The sequence below is a fragment of the Anopheles gambiae genome, chromosome 3, assembly GCF_943734735.2.
Source record: "Anopheles gambiae chromosome 3, idAnoGambNW_F1_1, whole genome shotgun sequence".
Lineage (NCBI taxonomy): Eukaryota > Metazoa > Arthropoda > Insecta > Diptera > Culicidae > Anopheles > Anopheles gambiae.
Genome location: NC_064602.1, coordinates 98,524,015 through 98,545,150, shown reverse-complemented (window position 1 = coordinate 98,545,150; position 21,136 = coordinate 98,524,015). Strand labels below are relative to the sequence as shown.

The 21,136-nt window shown below is 48.1% G+C and overlaps 5 protein-coding genes across 8 annotated transcripts; 2 read left to right on the top strand and 3 right to left on the bottom strand.

Moving 5' to 3' along the window:
• Positions 1-8,371: 8,371 nt before the first annotated feature.
• Positions 8,372-10,040, bottom strand: LOC1280330 (uncharacterized). Its single transcript, XM_320174.4, has 2 exons — positions 9,790-10,040; positions 8,372-9,714 (listed from the first exon to the last, which is right to left on the bottom strand). Exons 1-2 carry the CDS (start codon positions 9,804-9,806, stop codon positions 8,514-8,516), a joined length of 1,218 nt encoding a protein of 405 aa, XP_320174.3. The 5' UTR covers positions 9,807-10,040; the 3' UTR covers positions 8,372-8,513.
• Positions 10,041-10,529: 489 nt separating this feature from the next.
• LOC133393978 (organic cation transporter protein-like) lies at positions 10,530-12,827 on the top strand. The gene is made up of 4 exons (XM_061661675.1): positions 10,530-10,958; positions 11,046-11,280; positions 11,463-12,357; positions 12,432-12,827. Exons 1-4 carry the CDS (start codon positions 10,804-10,806, stop codon positions 12,779-12,781), a joined length of 1,635 nt encoding a protein of 544 aa, XP_061517659.1. The 5' UTR covers positions 10,530-10,803; the 3' UTR covers positions 12,782-12,827.
• Positions 12,828-12,950: 123 nt separating this feature from the next.
• Positions 12,951-15,579, top strand: LOC1280331 (organic cation transporter protein). The gene is made up of 3 exons (XM_061661674.1): positions 12,951-13,907; positions 13,980-15,112; positions 15,177-15,579. Exons 1-3 carry the CDS (start codon positions 13,744-13,746, stop codon positions 15,521-15,523), a joined length of 1,644 nt encoding a protein of 547 aa, XP_061517658.1. The 5' UTR covers positions 12,951-13,743; the 3' UTR covers positions 15,524-15,579.
• Positions 14,928-17,584, bottom strand: LOC1280332 (major facilitator superfamily domain-containing protein 8). Its single transcript, XM_320176.5, has 3 exons — positions 17,058-17,584; positions 16,338-16,987; positions 14,928-16,268 (listed from the first exon to the last, which is right to left on the bottom strand). The coding sequence occupies exons 1-3, from the start codon at positions 17,238-17,240 to the stop codon at positions 15,608-15,610; spliced, it is 1,494 nt and encodes a 497-aa protein (XP_320176.3). The 5' UTR covers positions 17,241-17,584; the 3' UTR covers positions 14,928-15,607.
• Positions 17,585-17,869: 285 nt separating this feature from the next.
• On the bottom strand, positions 17,870-20,905 carry LOC1280464 (major facilitator superfamily domain-containing protein 8). Of its 4 annotated transcripts, none has more exons than XM_061661671.1 (5): positions 20,502-20,904; positions 19,820-20,308; positions 19,102-19,760; positions 18,303-19,022; positions 17,870-18,234 (listed from the first exon to the last, which is right to left on the bottom strand). In XM_061661671.1, exons 2-5 carry the CDS (start codon positions 20,000-20,002, stop codon positions 18,069-18,071), a joined length of 1,728 nt encoding a protein of 575 aa, XP_061517655.1. In that variant the 5' UTR covers positions 20,003-20,308; positions 20,502-20,904; the 3' UTR covers positions 17,870-18,068. The 4 variants fall into 4 exon arrangements, with proteins under 4 accessions (XP_061517655.1, XP_061517656.1, XP_061517657.1 ...); XM_061661672.1 differs by having other exon boundaries at positions 19,820-20,265; positions 20,502-20,903; XM_320177.5 differs by having other exon boundaries at positions 17,879-18,232; positions 19,820-20,033; positions 20,502-20,905.
• Positions 20,906-21,136: the final 231 nt, after the last annotated feature.

The following is a 21,136-nucleotide window of genomic DNA, read 5'->3' as shown; positions in this document are numbered from 1 at the left end:
AGAGTTCCAACCCGAGCCCAGAGCGCGCAACACCGGGACCGACCGGGTCCAAGGCACACTCATAATTTATTCTAATTAAATAGTACTGTCCACATAAATTTCGACTTCATTTCGAGGCCGGCCGCTGCGCCGACTGGTTGTTGTTGTGATCGATCCCTAAGCTCAATCTCACTCTCAACAAGGTGTGGATCTTACTCGTCAGCCGGCGGGAAGGCTGTTCCATTTCACCAATTCACCCCGGCTGCGGCCATTCTAAAAAGCAAATAAATTGTTTCAAACCGTGAAAAATACGTAGGTTTCACCTTTTATGCGAGTCTAACGATGCGTGGCTCACCCGCTCGGCTCGTTATTCCCAGGGAGTCATCCCGGGAGTCTGTATTTCAGCTGGCCGTTTTCAGCTGCCCCCCCCCCCCTTCCTTCCCTCCCCTGATCCCCATCGTTTTGGTGTGTTTTTGCCCGCACGCTCTTTTTTTCCTCTGTTAGTTATTCCAATTCGTGGCACCTTCCCCGCCAAGACATAAATTGCTACATTAGCAAGGCGGCATAAAAAGGGGTGAAAGATCTTAGATGGTACCGTTTTTATTGTTATATTATTTTAATTTGGTTCACAAACTACACATAGCACCAACCGGCTGGCCGGCGGCACACGTTACTCCGGCTCTCCGGTCAGCATCTAATTCCATCATCTGGGATGGAATGATAATTTTAGCTCTTCGGCGGAAATGGCATGCGGGAATGGCACGCGGAATTCATTTGATTTATTTCATCACTGTTATGAAAATGTTAGCGTTCGCGTATTGTAGGCTACCTGCCACCTCCACTCCCCCGCACATCACGGTCAGTCACTTCAAACACTTTAGCCCTTTTTGGAGTGACCTCGTACTTCCGGTCGGCTGGTGGTTCCGATTCGGTAAATGCTTTGATGTTCGCATGTGTTCCTTGTCTTTCTCTCTCTCTCACTCTCGTTCTCCCTCCAATCTTCATACTATTGCTTTGGAATTGACACACGTTCTTCATTCCATTCCACCTGCCACAGACCAATTTCCGAGCGCTCTTTTAAATATAAAACATTTCCTTGTGTCTTTTTTTTTATAATCTTCCATCCGGGTCTAGGTCCGAAGCTCCCCCTCATTCGTTCCTTCCGTTCGGTTCGATTCAGGTAGCGCTCATTTCATGATAATTAATTCACTGTTAATAGTGTTATGCTTTCCTTTGTTCGCGCTCTACACACACTAGGGATATCTTACACGCATAGTTGAAAATTTCTTTAGCGCCATTTCTTCGCTGCCTTAAGACCCACATAAACATGCGCCAGTGTTAACGGAAGTGTTCGCACCTTTCAAGCGCACTCGTCCCGTGCGGGTATGTTAAATTGATGTTTGTTAAATTAATTTCAACTTTGCTCCTTTCTTTGCACAGCGTGTTCAGTCGGTTTGTTGCACCTGGAGAGTACTTTTGCTATTTTACTTTTTGTTTCTTATGTTTCACGTTGTTCAAAACTGTTGACAATTTAGAGAAGGTAACTTTTGTTATACTACAATTGATCACACTCTATTTCAAGGACAGAGCAACATTAAGTCTTCCATTTCTCTCTGCTAGAATAAAGCTATGGCCAACCGTCAGCCGAATATAAAAAGCTTGCAACACTAAATTAAAGATTATAGCGATATCACTTCCCACAGTATGTGTGTGTGTGAGTGTGTGTGTGCCCAACAAAAGAGGAGAAATTGAAAGAAAAAGACATTACGAAGTCTAACCCGCTTACAACAACACACAACAAATTAGGTAACTGTAATCCGGTGTGGTTCTGATTTCCATCGCGCTCTTTCCTAATCCTCCCAAACCCATCCACACCACCATGCAACCACCGCTCCCGTGTTTGAGCCCGTGAACACGAACAACACACAGAACTTGATCGTCATTGGATTTTAATTGATTTTCCCTCCGCACGCTTGTTTGGCACAACGCAACGCTCGGCGGTGTATACATTCCTTCCTCCACTGTCTGGTTTTTTATCAAATTCACCACACATTACTAGTTCACCCCACACAACATCCCAACCGAAAAAAAAAATCGAACGACTCATCGATCTACACATCGTTCGTTCGATCAACAATGTTCATTGAGTCGATCTTCTTATTCATTTTATTTACAAGAATTATGCTTAAATCAATCTAGATAGGAATAAATTCGAACAAGCGCACGATGCCCAAATATGCATAGAAGAGCATGGGCGAACACCCCCTGCCTCTCATCCCCACCGTACAGGATGATAACTGGGCGCGGACGGGCATGGCATGGTCCGGTTTCGAAACCAGATAAAAAAGAACAAATCATTTGTCGATAATAAATTATTTTCCATCGTTAGCCTGGAAGCCCGAGCGCTTTTTCGACTATTCGATGTTCGCGGATGCTTCCTTTTGCTTCTCTAATTCCTCCGCCTTACCTTTCCTGTTGCTTTTGCTTATCACCCGGACTGAGAGAGAGAGAGAGAGGGCTCCCTTTCTTTGGACTGCTACTTCATTATACCCATCCCTTCCTTCACTGTTGCGCTCTGTCTGCTAAATTGTTTTCTATATTAACCCAATTCAGTCAGTCCTGACATACCGATGACTAGCGCGCTACCCCCGAGATTCCTTACCGGGGGCTGAATGCTTCAAGCCGTAGCCGAGCATTCATTCCTTACCGTTCAGAAGTTGACGGCATATTTTAGGCCGAGTTTTAGGCGACAAAACGCTGTTCAATCACCGATCGACGCTCGTTTCGCGGTGCCCCTTCTCGATCGAGGTTTTTTTTTCTTTTCTGTTAACCTGTCATGCCCTTTTCAGACTCTCCCCCCACACCCCGTCGGACCCTCCCACTCGTAATTGATTAGCTGATTGAATGCTCACCAGTCTAGCATCTTTATCGTTTAATTGATTTTTTCAACCCCGCCCCCCCCCCCCGTTCGGGATGGAGCGGCGTGGTACGCCCGATGAGAAGTGAAAATTACTGCACCCTTCAACCGAACCACTGTAACTGTTGAACTTTCCTGCCAAAGAGTAAACGAGGGTAAGAATAATTGCATAAGCAGCAAAAAAAGCAAAATAAATTGCAACAAAGTTGGAAGCAGTAGGAAGGCATCAAGCGGATCATTGGCAGGACCTTGCTTACTGCGTGCCGCACGGTGCCAGGGCAGGGGCAAAGCCGTGGCACAGTTAATAGTTGTGTGGGCCCGTGAACAGCCATAGATAAATAAATAAAATTCCACAAACTCTCCCAAACTACGCGCATAATAAATCTTCTGCTCTGTTAATTTGAAAATGATAGCCTTACATGCCGTCATTTATCGAGCGCGAGTGAGGGTCTCTTCTGCTATCATGCAAGTCACGAGAGATTCGGTTTTGTTTTTTCCATTCTTTTTTGTGGTTGCTGCTGCCGTAGTGGCCATTCCGCAACAGGGCCACGAACACTATGTTGCAGGTGAAGCTGGAAACGATTTATAAGCGCCTGGGCATGGGACCTGGGCAGCGCTATGGACCAATTTAAAATGATGCCCAAGATGTAAGAGGAAGCGGGATCACGATAGGGAGCGCGCGCTGCTCACAGTCGTCGTCGCGATCGCTGCGGATCGATTTCACGGGGTTGAAACACACAGACACACACACACGCACACACGGAGAGTACGTACACCGAGCAAGCAGCAACGGCAGACGGGAACGAAGGAAAAGCGGAACCGGTTTCCTTGTCATCAGCAGGCAGGATTTGATGAAAGATAGTTGATCGTTTCTTTACCGTCTGCGCGATGGTTTCATCATTCGAAGCGCGATGTAAAATATAAATATTTATAATCATCTTCAGTAACATGCAAACGGTTCACCGTCGAGACGATCGGTCGGTCGCGTTGGTTGCTTGGTAGGTTGATGGTTGATGGTTGTTAGGTCGTTTCGACTCGTCAAGAGCCGGGGCTAGAATTTCACGCAATGACAGCCAAATTTATCTAACCAGGTAAGTGTGCCCGTTCGGACAAGCTTCCACCTTATTAGTTAGCAATTAAGGCCCATATATTGTTTGGGCGGCCACCTTCCATCAACGACCCTCCCCACAGGTCCCACTCTCCCCTGAGGAAAAAGGGATGCAGGGTTTGGGTTTGGATACAGCCCTCAGCCCGACTGCATCACTGAATCACGCCTCTGCAGCCGAGCCGCTATCCGGACTACATGAAACATTAATTCGCAAGCAAGATCGTTTTCTTTTCTCGCGTTTTTTTTTTTTTGTATTTCCGTTGTATGAATTACGCTACGACGGAACCCTCAAAACCATTCAAATATACGATGACGCCCGTCTACGAGACATAAACACCGAAGCTGGTGGAAGCTGCAACACCCAACACAAAGCACACACAACGACCACGGCGACGACGACGACGACGACGGCGACCCCCGCGCGTACAAACGACGAACCTTCTCGCGCTTGCCGTGCGAACGTACGTGCGGGGTGAAGCAGCAGGCAGCAGTATGCTGATGCCTGATGCAAATCCCTGATCATACCAACGAGATTACAACGACTCCGCGGCTTAGGGATCGATAGCTTCTTCTTATCGCGCTGGGAGCTAGTACGGACATGAACTGTGTTTGCCTGTGTGTTGTATTTATTGTTTGGGACTTTGATTTGTAGCTGGTTGTTTCCTTTGCATTACTCACCCCGCCTGCACTCACGCTGCTGCTGCTGCTGCCGGATCGGTGTACCACGGTGCTGTCGGAACAAATAACATTGTCCCCTCACTGGCTTCTACTGTCCACCCACTGGCGAAACGAAAGTGTGCATGTCGGTAGGCTTCAGGGGAGGAGAGGGCTGCGGTAACGGCACCACAGAAGTCAGGAGTTGCTCGTTTTTTGTTGCTTGGCTGTCGTTTCGATCAAAGCCTGCCCCACACTGCGCACCTCCCTCGCGTTCCTCCCTTTCTGTCCACGTGATGCCGCTCCAAATGCCCACCAGAATTCGTCGTTTGCCCTTTGTCAGGCGACAACGACAACGAGCGATTTTATCTGCGAGTGAAGACATCTTACAGTGTCGCCTGCAACAACTACACCGTAAGTTGTCGCAGTTCGCAACGGTGGACACAATGGCGGCGGGCGGCGTGGAGAGCTTTCGCGGCGGTGGTTTCCGTTCGCATTACTTATATTTTGCCTGCGTTTCGAGTTGTATACGCTTTTGCCGCGTGCTTCATCAATTGAATTGCGCGACTTTTGCACCCCATGACCAGCGGTCAAAGCGCTTTGGGGGGGAAAAAGGGGATAATAACAATATTGTTTTCCATGGCTGTTTAATTTTACTGGATCCGGGGCCTTGTCTAAGTGTGTTAAGCAGCGGCGCTGCTTTATGGGATTGGTCTAACGGCAGACACGAACGTTCGTCGTTTGTGTTGTGTCCCCCCCCCCCATTTCAATGGGCAAGAGACGCTAAGACAGAAGCGCTCTGTCTGCGAGTGTGTCTGGTGGCTTTATTTATTACCGACTGTTGGCTAGTTACCTTTGCCTAATGAAGCCTTGTTTCTATCGTTACTTCAACCCACTACGGCACACTACGGTATTAAGCTGTATTTGGCGGTTCTGACGCTATAACGGACACCATTAATACTGAAGCGATCTGTTCCTTGCGTTCTCTCCCAGCAATTCCCAGCACTCAAATCTTCACACAAACGGTCGCTTCCAGGAAGATTCTTGCCAAACCAATCATTTATATTGCCCCTCGGACACCATCGCGATAAACGCGAGGTGTTATGAGAGGAACGATTCATGACAATGGAATCGAATTACGGGGCGAGAGGAAAAAAAAGGCAACAACAACAAACGAATGAAACAAGTTTCCAACATTTACGAATTGTTGGAAGACATTTGAATAATACAAATTCCTTACTTGCTGGTATTTATTTTGAATAATATTTATACTCCCTCTCTCGCCTGAATCCCTAAACAAACGACTGCCGGAATGCTGGCCAGCATTTACATCATGTAGCGCGCTTTTCTTGTCCCGGTGCGCTTTTTACTTATGGTTCGATTTCCCGTTGATTTGAAATATTTGTAGCGTTTCGCTGTCACCAAGCCCACAGCCGAGCCCAGCAGTTGGGATGGCCTCGATTCGCCGTACGAATTGATTATTTTCTGCATACGCACAACCGAAATTTCGATAATTTTATTCCACCTCGCATGATGATTGGTTTCTGGGCAGCGAGAGAGCAGTCAGCAGCCGGCATCCACGGCACGGTCTCGGTAGCGGTAGCGCATTAATGCGTTACATGCACTTTTGTTTCCACCAGCGCACCCGATTGGCACCAGCGACGCCATTTGCAACACGCACCAGGGAGGACGAACAACAACGGCGATGGCGGCGGCGGCGGCGGTGGCAACTTAACCGATGGCCGACAGAAATAATTCGGCAGAAATTTAAATAATTCGTCGTCAAACCGCTCGCCTAACTTCCTCGGCCGGGTCATCTGGTTTGCTTTAAGTCGTTACTTGCTGTTGCCTGTCCAGCAAAACATTGTTCCGTTTTTCTTCCCATGATTGGATTTATGGTAACGAGGTCAGGAATTTGCTTGCGGTAACAGATTACAATATTCGTTTGCAATAAAAGAGAAATGCAAATTGTGACTGTTGTACTTTTTTGTTCGTTTCCCGCCCTGATCGTTGAACTGTTTCTTTTTTTTTTGTTTCCTCGTTCCAATTGATATCCAAACTGGCTATAAAGCATCGCAACATCCGGGGAGGGACGGGTGAGGTTTGTCGAACGGATCCCACCTTACCATTTTGTTTTGCAAAACAAGTTCATAAATTTGGTACCCTCCATGGGGTTCGAAGCGTAGCACACACATACACAGTTATAGCTTTTTCTAACAAACTCAACGCCTGTTTCATACCATACCAAGAGGTTAACGGTCAGAGACCAAGTGGCTGCTCCTTGACAAGCTGCAATCAAATGGATGATTTACCATGCTTAATAACAATCGTAGATGCAGGTTCCGGACGATCCAGAGAAACCAATTTTCACCCCAAAAGTTAGGCAATAGCTGATCGCGATGCGTAGAATTCAGATCGGACAGCTGCCTGCAGCAACACCTGCAGCAAGCAATCGAACGATCGATCGTCGATCTTTTCCGGCTTGTGCGTACAATTGGCCACAGATAATCCGAATCCGGCCAACAGCAGTTCCGATCAAGCCCCAAACACCTTGCCAGGTTGCTGCAGAAGGCGGTCAATAATCAAAACGCGTTCAGTAAGCGTTACCACGTTCATTCCCCAATGTATGCGATGACGATACGTTACTATACACAAACATTTACCTTAATTCAGAGGTTACCGGATAACATCGCAATTATAAAGCCATTTCTATTCTAATTGTTCGTAATGAAAACATACCTAAACGGTTGTTACATTGCAACAGTTCCCTATTTCTCCTGGTGAACTGACAATGAGACCATCCGCACTGATGTACGGACAAACATTTTACGTAGCGCTATACTGCATATGTATATCACTGCTGGCCTGTTTGCAGTCGTACTGCACTAACGCCAATTCGTACTCACTCAGGATCAAGAAATACGTCTGCATCGACACTCCGTACAAAGAATCCACGGTTTACGCGTGCAAAAGCATCCCACGAAGAAACGCACCCACACTGGTCAATGTGTCCGTAAATGTGCCAAAAATCTATGATATTGTCATGGTCAAGGTTTTACTATTCTACAAATACAGTACCTATCAACCATTCTTGATCACTGTAGAAGGCAATGGTTGTGAATATATCAGACACCCTCCACAGTTCAGCGTGGAAAAGCAAGTGTATGATATAATTGAAGAGACGCTTCCGGAGCTGCTGGTACCGTGTCCCACGGGCGTAAGTAATGTAGGAAAAGCTTTGGTTGGAAAGCCCTCCTTTTTATTCATTTCTTGATTTCAGAACCGTACGTACAATTTTTCGTGGTACCTGCAAGAGCGTCACGCGCCGAAAAATATACCACCGGGGGATTACAAGCTGCAGTTCAAACTGATCGCTCCCCGTAACATCACCATCTTTGCAATGGATATATACGTCGAAGTGCGTGTGTCGGGAATAGTTGCGATGTTGCAAAAGCAGTAAACGCATGATATTGGTAATTAAATTTCTCTTCTACCGTCGTTTCTGACCTATGGTGTGCCTCAACCCGCAAAGATTCTAATTTATGTATCCTGCAATAACACAAGATAAAATACATACCTAGTGAAAGTTATCCCTTTCACCGATATGACTACGGCAGGGGGTTCTTTTGCTAGCTGGTCGTTCTAAATTAACGAAGCATCACAGTTACAGTACAATGTTTCAATGTTTACATATTGAACTTTACTACCCAAACTTTCCACCAAACCCTGATCTAATGTTTATTCTACAAACAGTTAAAACAACTCAAAGAGCAGCTATTATAAACTGAACATTCACAAACAGTTGAACAGAAATACAAGTTCTTTTGCCGGCGGACAGAGTTCAGCACAGCTTCACTAACACTCCGTGTATGGTCCCAGGGCTTTTACGCTGCTGTTTATATGCGGTAGCTCATTGCAATCGAGCGGATTGTTGACCAGGTTCAAGTAGTCCAGCTCCTCTGGCAGGCTGCTCATGTTGAGCGCATTTACATTATTGTCATACAGATAGATCGCTTTCATTGCCGGGAACGGGCGTAGATATACGTCCGATATGTTATTGTTGGAGGCGAACAGCTCGCTCAACCTTATCGGCACCTTCTCCTCGGTTGCGACCAGCTCCAGCAGTCGATTTTTCGTTAAATCCAGCGAGTTTAGATTATTCATCAGGCGGAAGACGCCAAAATCGATATGCTCAAACGCGTTCCTGGGCATGTGAACCGATAGCAGTGTCGCAAAGTAGTCGGTACAGTTGGGCCTGGGCACGTCTTGAGTCTTCTGCTCCTGCTCAATGTAGTACGTACGCCACGAGCAAAACGTCTGCACATCGCCCGCCTCGTTGACCGTCATCTGCTGGTGCTCCCTATCCGGCAGGTTTAGCTGCACCTCAGTCAATCGGTTGCCCTCCAGCAGGATCGTTTTCAATTTGCTCATCAGTGCCATCGTGCCGAAATCGAGCCGTTTCAGCTGATTGCCGGAGAGGAATAGTTCTTCCAAATTGCGGCAACACACCAGCCCGGGCGTGATCGTGACCAGCTCGATCTTGTTGCCCACCAGATACAGCAAAGAGACGGGCGAGTTTTCCAACACATCGAAGCTAAAGTTGGTCAGCTGTGAGTGCGTTATCCAGAGGATGTCGAGCGTCAGCAGCTTGGACACGGTCGGTGACACCACCTGCAGCGAAGTGTAGTCGGCACGGAAGTCCTGCAAGCTTGTGTTGTTTTCGAACTGTACATCCTCAACGCCCATGTGCGTCAGGTGCACTACACTGGCGCTCATCGCTGCCGGAAACAGTACGCGTGTAACGTTCGAGTTGGTGAGCACCACTTTCCAGGGCCGTATGCTAGCGAGCGGGTGCGTTAGATCAAGCACACCGATCGTTGCGTTATCGAAAATGAGTTCCTCGGTGCTGTTAGTGAGAAAGGAATAGTCTTCGGGCTTGCCTTCGCCGGTAAGATTCACGATCGTGCAGGACACGTTCCCTTTGATGTAGGAAAAATTCGGTGCGCCTAATGTCACCATCACGCACATGGACGTCACGAAAAGCAGCAGTAAAATGCTAAGGTGGAAAACAGCAAATGCACAGCATACAGTCAATCAGCAGTACAGTATTCACTTTCGGGGCTATATTTACCTATGAGCTATTGCCATTCTTCACTCACACAAAGAGTTACACAGAGAAATAATTCCCTTACGACACGCTTAACACAAGTGACCGGCACAATGCTATCGTTCTCATTTTTATAAACAATTTTAACCGATGCAATTACGAACCAATGGGACTCATTATCACCCACCACTGAGGCTAACAAGGCATGAGGCCAATTCATAAATGATTTTCAAATTGAATTACTACTCAACGGTTCGCAGAAATACGGTATGACGGTAGCTTAATGTGCTTTTAAACAGAAGCATCAGAGTCGAGATATTATAACATCACGTTTTGTTGTCTAAAAAAAGCATCAATTCCAATGAAACCCATTCCTCCACTCCAAAGCAATAATTTCAACGACCAACTTCCGAGCAACTGTTAGTACCCGAGCTTCAATGACACTTTAGATGCGTTGTTCAACGAAACACTCCTTTTTGTGCGATTTGTTGCATTCAAAAATGCACAATTTAGCTCGCCAGTGGATGCTGAGTGGTTGGTCTAATGAGCTGACCACCTCTCAAAACGGCCGCTCTTTCTCTAGCTCTCTCTCTCTCTCTCTCTCTCCCACTCGCCACAATCGCGGGAGTATTTTTACATGTATATGCTTCCTAATAAAAGCAGTAGTGTGCTAAAAATAACCCGGTGCATGAACATAAATACTTGCCACCGCGGGACTGTGGTGGCAAATTATACTCCCGCTTCCCTTCAAAACACAACGCACAAATACACATACACATATGGGGCCACAGCCACTCGTTAAAGTACACGCATGATGCGTGTTGGTGAACCATCATCTCGCACTCGGCCATAATCTGTGATAAAAAACCGAATGACAAAAGAAGAGCGATTGCTGCTGGCTGGCGCACAATAAGCGTGTGTCCTTTGCGTTACAGACAGAGCGTACAGTTTGAGATTAGATTTCGTGGCGGCATCACACACCACGGTTCAGCAGTTCCGCTCAGCAGTTCAGTAACAGCAGTTTTGGGGTGCGAAAAGATGGCACCACCGCTAGCGTTTGATGATGTGCTCGTCGAGATTGGCACGTTTGGCCGGTTCCAGCTGCGGCAGTTCCTGCTCATGATACTGCCGCTCGTGTTTAACGCCTTTTCCAACCTTTCGTACGTGTTCACGGCGGCTGACCTCAAGTACAGGTAAGCTCTACAGGCTCATGGGGATGGAGCATTTGGAGCTGCATCAAGTTGCATTAATGGAATTTGTTCCTTTTTCTGTTTGCCAAGATGCTACATCCCGGAGTGTGAGAATCGAACCGATGCGGCGTACCTTACCGAATGGTTGCCGGCGGCCGTACCGTACCAACGCAACCAACCGGCCGGGTGTGAACGGTACGAAGCGTTTGTAAACATCACCGGCGACTATTTACAATGCCAAGCGTCCGATTTCAACCACTCCGCTATCACGCGATGCTTCGACTTTGTGTATGAAGATAAAGCGGCCACAACGATTGTGAATGAAGTAAGTGATCTTGCGGGGCGCGCTTTTTTTTATGACCGACAGGCGGAACAGCTGATGGTGCGAACCGAACGCCCGATGTGTGATGACCAGCTTTCATTGGTCGAAAACATATCTCGCCGGCCGCGAACGCGGAACGCGGAACACTCATGATGCTACTTTTGTTATTCTTGTTCCGCTTTCAGTTCAACTTGACGTGCGACGAGAACACGTGGAAGATAACTCTCGTCGGTACGATTCACAGCGTCGCCCAAGGGCTGGCGCTGCTGCTTGGTGGTTTATTTTCGGATCGCTACGGCCGCAAATGGGCCCTGCTGCTAAGCATCGGTCTGGGTTCGACCCTGGGCATCGTGCGGTCCTTCTCCGTGAACTACGAGATGTTTTTGGTGCTCGAGTTTTTGGAACCCCTGCTCGGTTCGACCATGTACACGACGGCGTTCATCCTCGGCCAGGAACTCGTTGGACCGAAGCACCGTGTCTTCGCGAAGAGCCTCTGTTTGGTCGTGTTTGCACTTGGTGAAGCTACCATGGGCGTCATTGCGATGTTCGTGCACAACTGGCGCTACTATTTGCTGGCCCTGTTCGTACCGGGGCTCGTCTCCCTGGCCTTCCTGTGGGTGACGGCCGAAAGTGTGCGCTGGTTGCTTTCGAAGGGCCGCAACAGGGAAGCCATCGTCATACTGGAGCGAGCGGCCACCGCTAACCGGCGAACGTTGTCGGAAAGTACGCTCAAGTACTTCGCCACCAATGACTATCAGCGCGAAACGCCCGACCTGCCGGCCAATCCGTCCTTCTTCGAACAGCTGGCCGAGGTGTTCCGGTACAAGCGGCTAACGATACGGCTGGCAATCTGCTCGTTCTGCTGGTTCACGAACGTGATGGTGTACTACGGGCTGACGCTGAACTCCGTCACGTTGGCCGGGGATAAGAACGTTAACTTCATCCTAATCACGCTGGTCGAAATACCTGGAGCCGTTTGCATGAACTTTATCCTGAACCGATTCCCCCGCCGAATGACACAGTTCGTGTCGCTGGCAGTGTGCGGAGTGCTGTGCCTGGTCACACTAGCCATTCCCGAAGGTGAATTACTGTGCTACGTACACTTTGATTGTCCATCATCTCATCAAATTTCTTCGCTATGTCTTTCCTTACAGACGACAGCTGGATCCACACGGCAATGTTTCTGTTCAGCAAGATGGCCATATCGTTTTCGTTCGGCGTGCTGTACATCTACACGGCCGAAATCTTTCCCACCAATCTGCGGCAAAGCTTACTCTCCATGTGCTCCATGATCGGCCGGTTGGGTTCGATCGTCGCACCGCAAATGCCACTGCTTGCCAAGGTGTGGAAACCGCTGCCGATGACGCTGTTCGGGTCGATTGCGCTACTGTCAGCTTTTACCATTTTAGAATTTCCCGAAACGGGTAATGTTCGGCTACCGAACACGGCCAGCGAGGCGGAGAATCTTAAAGCGAACAGTTTTGATAGTGATCGTTCAGAATAAAAAGGGGATATGCTACGCGCATATCATTATTGCTATACCCACGTAAGCCACTGCCAATTCCTAAACTTATCGATGACAACAGGATCGCCAGTTCCTGTGGAAGTCAATCAATCATCCGATCATCGCATAAAATGATGAAACAATTAGATAACAATTCAAAGGAAATGACACTGGTACGCTTCCAACAGTTACGATTCGAGGACTCGACCTTTGATACTACTACCCGAACAAGCCAGTCCAGCGCGTTGGCGACCACATACTCATTTAAAATCTAAACAAACACGTTGGAAGCATCACTTCATATTTAAAAAGATTAAACATTATCAGCGTCAATGAGTGGCTCTGGCAGCTGATAATCATTTAAATGGGTTCCGCGTTTATCACCGAGCCGTTTGCAATTCCTCGCTGACAATACTGACTCGCGCCGGGCGTGGTCATTCTTCGAAACCTTTTGTCAAATCAGTTAATTATGCTCTCTCTCTCTCTCTCTATCTCTTCGCTGCAGCTGTCCAGAGCAGCGGTAGCATGTGCGGTGGCGGGAGTCTCCTTAAGAGTTTGAGAGTGTAAAGTGAAATCAATCAAATTCAATTAACGCATTCCCGATAATAAAACAATATTAGCTTACTCCAACCGGCACTACTTGTACGCATACCGGCGACGCTTCTCACGCTGGCAACGGAGCACGCGCAGTCGTGCCGTTAGCCGCTAACCGAGCCGGACCCTGCGTTTCTGTCACAACACAGTCAGTCTGTCGAAAATAGCTTTCATTCATGTGAGTGAAAAAACTCACGAATCGTGTGCTCTGGGGGACCATCTCTCCCGTTGATTTGCACGGTGTTACTCTCGTGCCGAGTGTGTTTGTGACCTATAATCTGACGAATCACATCTAGTTGGCGTCGCGTTTTTTAAGCCGGCAGGAAGAAGAAACAGTGTAATCGCACGTGTGTTTGCAATCGTTCGTAATGCCGCAAGCCGAGGACGACGTAGACTTGGACGGAGTGCTGCACGAGATCGGTCAGTTTGGGCGGTTTCAGGTGCGCCAGTATGGGCTGATGGTGCTGCCGATCATATTTAATGCGCTCTTTACGCTCAGTTACATCTTCACGGCGGGGAATCTTGAGTACAGGTTAGAACAGGTGCAGTGTTGTGCAAGAGAGCAGCATCGCTCAGCATCGTGATTTGTTCTGCGTTTTTACAGATGTTTAGTACCGGAATGTGAAGATCCTGCCACGGATGTTTATAATCCTCCCTGGTTAAATGCAACCTGGCCGGGATTATTGCACTCTGACGGGCGATGCCAACGTTTGCAATTCATCTCAAATGACACCCGCCTACCGGAGGGAGAGTGTACCAGTGATGATTTCAACACTTCCGCCATTATTCCATGCGATGCGTTCGTTTTCCAGACCGAAGAAAGCACGATAGTGCGTGACTTTAACATCACATGTGCGCACAACGACTGGAAGCTTACGCTGGTGGGCACGATCAACAACGTGGGACAGTTCGTAGCGCTTCCCATTGCCGGATACCTGTCGGATCGGTTCGGCAGAAGATGGATCCTGCTGGTGAGTGTCGCCGGTAGTGCACTGTTCGGGTTGGTACGCTCGTTTGCGACTAGCTACGAAATGTTTATCGCGATGGAGTTTCTCGATCCGGTCATCGGTTCCACGATGTACACTACCGCGTTCATTCTGGCGCTCGAACTCGTCGGACCGAAGATGCGTGTCACCGGCAACAACATTATTTCTTGCGCATTTTCCTTCGGCGAAGCGCTACTTGGACTGCTGGCGATGTATTTCCGCGACTGGCGCGTGCTGCTGCGCATTTTGTACATTCCCGGCCTTTTGGCGCTTCCGTTCCTTTACACAACGGTCGAGAGTGTTCGATGGCTACTGTCTAAAAACAGAAAAGATGAAGCATTTACAATCTTGAAAAGGGCGGCAAAGCTGAACGGTAAAACCATCTCACAAGCCGCATTCGAACGGTTCAACTGCATCGAGACCAAGAGTGGGTCAGCGAAATCCCTAGATACGCAAACTTACGCACAACTGCTACGCGAAGCGCTGGCCAATCCCGCGCTGGTGCTGCGTGTCATCAACTGTTCCTTCTGTTGGCTCACCAACACTATGGTGTACTTTGGCTTGAGTCTCAATTCCGTGTCGCTGTCGGGCAACAAGTATCTTAACTTTATTCTTGTCTCGCTCATCGAGCTTCCCGGGTTCTTTTTGATGCAACTCATTCTCGATCGTGTCGGACGCAAAAAGACACTTTTCACTACGCTTGTTCTAAGTGGGCTGTTTTGCATCATTTCCGTGTTTATTGCTGACATTGGTACGTAGCTATTCCTTCCCCGGACCCATACTGTGTTTAATCAAACTGTATTCCTCTCTTACAGATGCTCCAGCCCTACACCTTACCCTGTTTTTGCTCAGTAAACTTAGTATAACAATGTCGTTCGGCACACTGTACATCTACACTGTGGAAATCTTCCCCACCAATCTACGCCAAAGCCTACTGTCTACCTGCTCCATGTTTGGACGCATCGGATCGATGATAGCACCGCAGACACCGCTGTTGGCTAAAGTGTGGACACCGCTGCCGATGATACTGTTTGGCTGTCTCGGCATCTCGTCCGCAATAACCTCACTCCAATTTCCCGAAACGCTAAACAACGAGCTGCCCAACACACTAGAAGAAGCTATGAATATGCAGGGGAACGACATTCCAGCAACCGACCGGTGATTAATACCGGTGCCGAGTATCGATTTTCTAATAAATATCGCAATTGTATTAACGCATCCCTTCTTGTTCTGACTGTTCTCCGTATCATTCTGCTACTCCATTGGCCATGCGCTGCATTTCTTCCGCGTGGTTAATCTTTTTAGTCGTTCGCAGATGACTTTTGTAGCACCACATCCAAATCAGTAGCAGCCCCGATATCATCGCACCCAAACCAAACAGCCAATAAGTTCCGAAACGCACGTACACCACTACCGAGGCCGGTCCTATGATGCGCGTTAGTCCGCCAATGCTCGTGTACAGCGCCATCCAGTTGCCCTGCGGCCGGGTGCCGAGCAGTTTCGAAAGAATCGTTTGACTAATGGCTATTCCAACCGAGAACGAAATACACAGCATCGTGTATGAGATAGTTAATTGGTATTGATTAATGGGAGGAATAGAATTACACCATTCCTGTTCGATTGGACAGCCACCGCCACCACCAACGCCCGTACTTCTATTATTCGACGAATCTAACATTGGAATTGATTTGCTACCCATCGGTATCATCACCACTTGACTGATAAACAGTGGTACAATAGCGAAAAAGAGAAACACATTGTGCTCCTGAAACCGTTTACATAACTGAGGCAACAGCAGAAACACGGCACAAGAGCACAAAGTGCCGCCCGTAATTAAGATGCCCAGGTAATACAGAGATTCCTCGTGGCTCCAGCCGAACTGATCGAGCGATATCGGTGAAAGGGCGCTAAAAGAAATAGAACAAACATTGCAATGAGTATTGGAATGAGAAATAAGAATGTTTGCGCATACTTACGTTTGAACAGACACGTAGAAAAACATCAACACACTGTAACCGATCATGACCGTCCAGATCGAGAACATTTTCAACGGTTCGTACGTATCCGTCGCTTTGCTGAATCCGGTCGTTTTCATCGCTTCCTGGGCGGCGATAGTACGATGCACGAAGCAGGAAGGATTCAGAAACAGTATGTACACCACGCCAAGGGCCGCACAAATCCACCCCGCCATCGTGTACATGTTAATCCGCAGCCCGTACCACATTAATCCTTCCTTGCCAATGGTTGATAGGGCCGCTTGAATGATGGGCCCCACTGCTAGCCCGAACGTTTGAGCCAACGAGCTCATCGATATGGCACCGGTTCGCTCGGACAGCTTAGTGGCCGTCGATATGTACGCTCGGCTAAGCGTATTGATTGACGTCGATATGCCAAAGACAAACCTTGCCAACAGTAGGACGTACCTTCGGTGCGGTGTGGGGAACAGCTCCACGACGCTGTACAGCCCATTGCCAAACACAAACAAAGCTGTCAGTATCACGAACGGAACGCGGATTGATGATAATCTATTCGAGCACCAGCCGATAAGTGGACTAAAGATCAACTGACCGGCAGGTGGAGCGGCAAATACGACACTCAGAAACGGCTTGCCAACCGTGGGATCCATCTGAATCGAGGAGAAAAGGTTTCATTATGCAACGGTAACACTCTGCACCATCGCTGCGCCGACTGCTTACGTCTTGCAGGTATGGCCATAGCCCAGTCGTCACCACGCCAAACGATAGAAACATTAAGAAGCCGCTCACATACACCAATCGTATTGTGATCCATCGTTCGCGATATTCAAAATCACTCTCAAGCCCACTCGAACGGTCCTTTTCGTTTTGCACCACGCGCCACCAACTCCCAATCGATGCCATGGTCACGAACGACAAAACCGAAATGACCACCGTACATTCGACTAGCACCGATCGAACCCTGTATCACACGAGGCGATGCGCAACTCGTCGATTCGATTTTCTACAAACTTGTTCTTCCGACTTAGAACCGGCGGTCATATTTTGCAATCAATTGAATTGATGGAGAAAGCACTCACTGATATGATTTAAGGGTGACGTAAAAAATAATTGCATTCACTGCCCACACCGCCAATACGCGCCAATAAATCAAACACGGATGGCATTCTCACGACGGGGAAGCAAACGCGAGCTAGAAGCGCACATGACTGCTCGCGCGATCAGTTTAATCGACACTAAGTCAAGAACCAGTTTTGCTTAGACGCGCTACAAGTCTCATCGGAACGGCAAATGCAGTGCGCTCGCGCTCGCGCTAAATCAACGCCTAACTACTTGTTTTGGCCGCGTGTTTGCCCTTCAGTTTGCCACCACCGTGCTATTACTTATCAGCTGGCTGGATTATTGCACACACGCCGCCCCGTACTGATACTCACAACAATCAATACCCGGGCGCATTAGGCAGACGAGGAGACAGGAGGCAAACGCGTTTTTTCGGAATGACAAATCACGGCTAGATAAGAAACCACGGCGAGACTGTTTTTTGTGCGATTTCGTTTCATTCACTGCTGAATGCTTTCACAAAACGGCTACCTAATTGTATACGGTTCGCTTACCAACGAGGAAAATATCACAACGAACACGCCGCTCCTTAACGCTGAATAGATTATATATGTGTATAAACTGAGCAATTCGTTTCCCTGCAGCTACATGATCAGCCGTTCCGCGAAGGGATCAGCTATCGCCGGGAGTGCTGCTGTCTTTTGAATTACCGTTAAGCTGATCGCCACCGTCTTCGGTTGTCTTTTTTTCTTCCGACGCTTGATCTCCTTTCGTGATCACCGACACGAGCTCCTCTCCTCTACAGCTTGCTTCGTAAGGGATCGGCACTAGTCTTTCTCTGTCGAGGGAAATGAGCAACGTTAATACAACGCCCTAGAAGGATTTACATCAATTTCAAATAAATACCTCATTTGCCATAGCCACATCATGGTGGCCGCCATCATTACCGCCGTGCTGCCAAAGGTCCAGTATAGTCCGTACTTGGTGTAGATTGTAGATAAAAATACCGGCCCCAGTGCTCGCGATAGACACCCCGAGCCCGTCATGATGCCCATCCATGTGCCCTGAGGACGCGGTCCTAGCACTTTCGAAAAGATGGTTGTAATCAGCGTCACACCGATCGGATACCCGATGGCCGTGAACGCATAACCAACCAGAAATTGGCTAATGGTCATACCGCGCGTAGTTTTACACCATTCCTGCGATGGTGGACAGCCTAGCGCGTCGATACCACCGTCCAACGTTTCTGTGCCCGCTGTGGGAATAGGTCCACTGTAATCAAAGTCCACCCTGGTCAGATTGGACCAAACGTTTGTAAAATTCGATCCGTACACGTACGTCGTCACATCGTCCTCCATGCGCAGCGACGCGAGTGTTGCATTTTCTGGAAGTGCCAACTTTGGCGGCGTGTCACTCATCGGTATGTAAACCGCGCGTCCCAACACCATGAGGAAAAAGCCACCCCAAATGAGAACTTGCTGCTCTGGGAATCGCTTGCATAATGGATCAATCATCAGGAACATGGCACTGGCCAGTATGGCTCCGACCGCCATAATCCATGCCATGTAATATAAGGCTTCGGCTTTCGTCCACGCGAACATATCCATCGTCAACGGTGTGGCCAGTCTGAGGGGGAAAGGATACACAAAATCGTTAGCGGAAAGCGCTGACCATCTTCACAGGACACAGAATTCCGTACACTTACGTTTCGAGAAACACGAAATTGAACACCAGAATGAAAAAGGCAGATATCAGCGTCCAGGCGGATAAATAATCCGGTTTCATCGATTTCCACGTTTCCTTCTCCGACTGCATGCCCTGCTGTTTCATGGCTTCGAGGGCCGCGATTCGTTTCTCTTTGAACACGAACGGCAGAAACAGACAAAAGTTCAAAATTCCCATCAAAACGTTTATCCACCCAGTGGCCGTGTACATGTTGAGGTGCAATTTGTTTTTCACCAGCGGCAGTCCATCTTCGCCGAACATCGTTACGGCGCCCTGCAGCACGGGGCCCACGATAAATCCTAGCGTTTGCGCGAGCGATACCATCGATACGGCACCGGTCCGTTCCTTGACCTTGGTGGCCGCCGACAGGTACGACCGGCACACGGCCACACTGGACGAGCTGACGCCGATGAGGAAGCGCGAGTACAGCATCCAATACTTTTGATCAGTTGGGAACAGCTCGAGGCAGGCGTAGATGCCGCTAGCGATGGAAAATAGCGCCAGCGAGCAGAGCAGGGGCAGCCGGATCGAACCAAGCCGATTGCCCCACCATCCGACCAGCGGGCTGAAGATCATTTGTCCGACCGGATTGGCACCCACTATCCATCCCAGGAACTCTTTGCCGGCGTGAGGATCTAGCTAGTTGTGGAAATGTTGTCAGTAAAGTCGTTCTTGGGCACAGTTTCTCTTTAACATACCTTGTCGAGGTATGGCCACACGCCCGTGAGGATGATGCTGAATCCGAGCGACATGAGAAACATGGTGTAGTAGATGATTCGCACCGACGTCCAGCGTTCCGTGTACTCAGCGGCCGTTTCCAGACCATCGTCCAGATCGTTTTTGGATGGTTTTTTGAGTAAACAGTTCTTTAATCTCTCCATTGCTGATAATTGCCCGTTCGCTGAACACACACTGACGATGACAAAGCATATGTTAGCCCCTTCGTACGGACTATTTACTCCGATCTTCGTCGATCTTCGCAAACTATTGCTATCGAATTGTTGTGAAGCGAACGGAATTGAATCCAATGCTACGTGTACCGTCTGAACCGCACCACGCGTCTGGCCTGTTTCACATGTATGCGCACAGAAAACGAACTCAACGCTCTTTGTTTAACGGAACGTTGGGCAGTGCACGGTTCAAACTACAAATAGATATCAACTATAAATAGTTGCAGCCCCTATCAGCTGAGAGTTGTAACGGGGGGTATTAATATCACTCTAGAATATTATACGAAACGTGCCTGATTTTGCCTTTACAAGAACAGTTTCATTTTTAAGAAACTTGTTTAGTAAACTAAAATATTCTTCACTTTGTTTGTTAAGTGCATCGATCATAACTCTCCCCGCATAGTCTTCAGGTCGATGCTTCGCCACTTACCCTAAGCCACGTTCCAGTTGAAATGCGTTCGCGCAAATAGTTTGTATTCCGGTCCGGTCGACGCACCGCGTTACCACTTCTCACACGAAAGCATAAGCCAGCGGAATACCCTGGCAGGTCCCAAAATTACATAAAACTGAAGAAGGCTCTCCTATTGATAACATTAAATCGGACACTTTGCGCCGTTATCTAATCGCGTCGCAGATAACCCTGCATAGTGGCGGTGGTCAATGCACGGCGGCAGGCTCACCACATATTTCCCTTTGCGCTGCCGACTGTTTACAGGTCTTTGGTCACTATTTTTCAACAAAGAAATTGTTAGCACATGTTTATTGTACAATAAAAATTGTTTGTTTGTAGCAGCTGCCTGCGATCGTTTTGACAACAATGACACATTCCGCTTAAATCGGGCAGTTATCTCATCGTTGCCGCTCATTCGAGCACTAATTCTTCTCACTGCGGCAACCAGATCTTTCTCACCACCTCACATACATTTTTTTTTTTACTAAATCATTTCACATAAGCATGACAATTTCACTGTAAACTGACTGTGTATAGAATATAGTCTGCCCTGACATTACCTTTTTACCTCCTTAATTTAATAAAACAACAACATTTATAAAATTCCGCAAAAT

What these genes read in the sequence shown, in the direction of transcription:
- LOC133393978 (XM_061661675.1), top strand. Translation starts at nt 10,804, where the DNA reads ATGGCACCACCGCTAGCGTTTGATGATGTGCTCGTCGAGATTGGCACG. An exon ending in GCGGCTGACCTCAAGTACAG is followed by an intron (nt 10,959 to 11,045) that starts GTAAGCTCTACA and finishes CTGTTTGCCAAG; the next exon opens with ATGCTACATCCCGGAGTGTG. An exon ending in CACACTAGCCATTCCCGAAG is followed by an intron (nt 12,358 to 12,431) that starts GTGAATTACTGT and finishes CTTTCCTTACAG; the next exon opens with ACGACAGCTGGATCCACACG.
- LOC1280331 (XM_061661674.1), top strand. Translation starts at nt 13,744, where the DNA reads ATGCCGCAAGCCGAGGACGACGTAGACTTGGACGGAGTGCTGCACGAG. An exon ending in GCGGGGAATCTTGAGTACAG is followed by an intron (nt 13,908 to 13,979) that starts GTTAGAACAGGT and finishes GCGTTTTTACAG; the next exon opens with ATGTTTAGTACCGGAATGTG. An exon ending in CGTGTTTATTGCTGACATTG is followed by an intron (nt 15,113 to 15,176) that starts GTACGTAGCTAT and finishes CCTCTCTTACAG; the next exon opens with ATGCTCCAGCCCTACACCTT.
- LOC1280332 (XM_320176.5), bottom strand. Translation starts at nt 17,240, where the DNA reads ATGGCATCGATTGGGAGTTGGTGGCGCGTGGTGCAAAACGAAAAGGAC. An exon ending in TATGGCCATACCTGCAAGAC is followed by an intron (nt 16,988 to 17,057) that starts GTAAGCAGTCGG and finishes TCCTCGATTCAG; the next exon opens with ATGGATCCCACGGTTGGCAA. An exon ending in TTCTACGTGTCTGTTCAAAC is followed by an intron (nt 16,269 to 16,337) that starts GTAAGTATGCGC and finishes TATTTCTTTTAG; the next exon opens with CGCCCTTTCACCGATATCGC.
- LOC1280464 (XM_061661671.1), bottom strand. Translation starts at nt 20,002, where the DNA reads ATGGAGAGATTAAAGAACTGTTTACTCAAAAAACCATCCAAAAACGAT. An exon ending in AATTTCGTGTTTCTCGAAAC is followed by an intron (nt 19,023 to 19,101) that starts GTAAGTGTACGG and finishes TTTCCCCCTCAG; the next exon opens with ACTGGCCACACCGTTGACGA. An exon ending in ATGTGGCTATGGCAAATGAG is followed by an intron (nt 18,235 to 18,302) that starts GTATTTATTTGA and finishes TTCCCTCGACAG; the next exon opens with AGAAAGACTAGTGCCGATCC.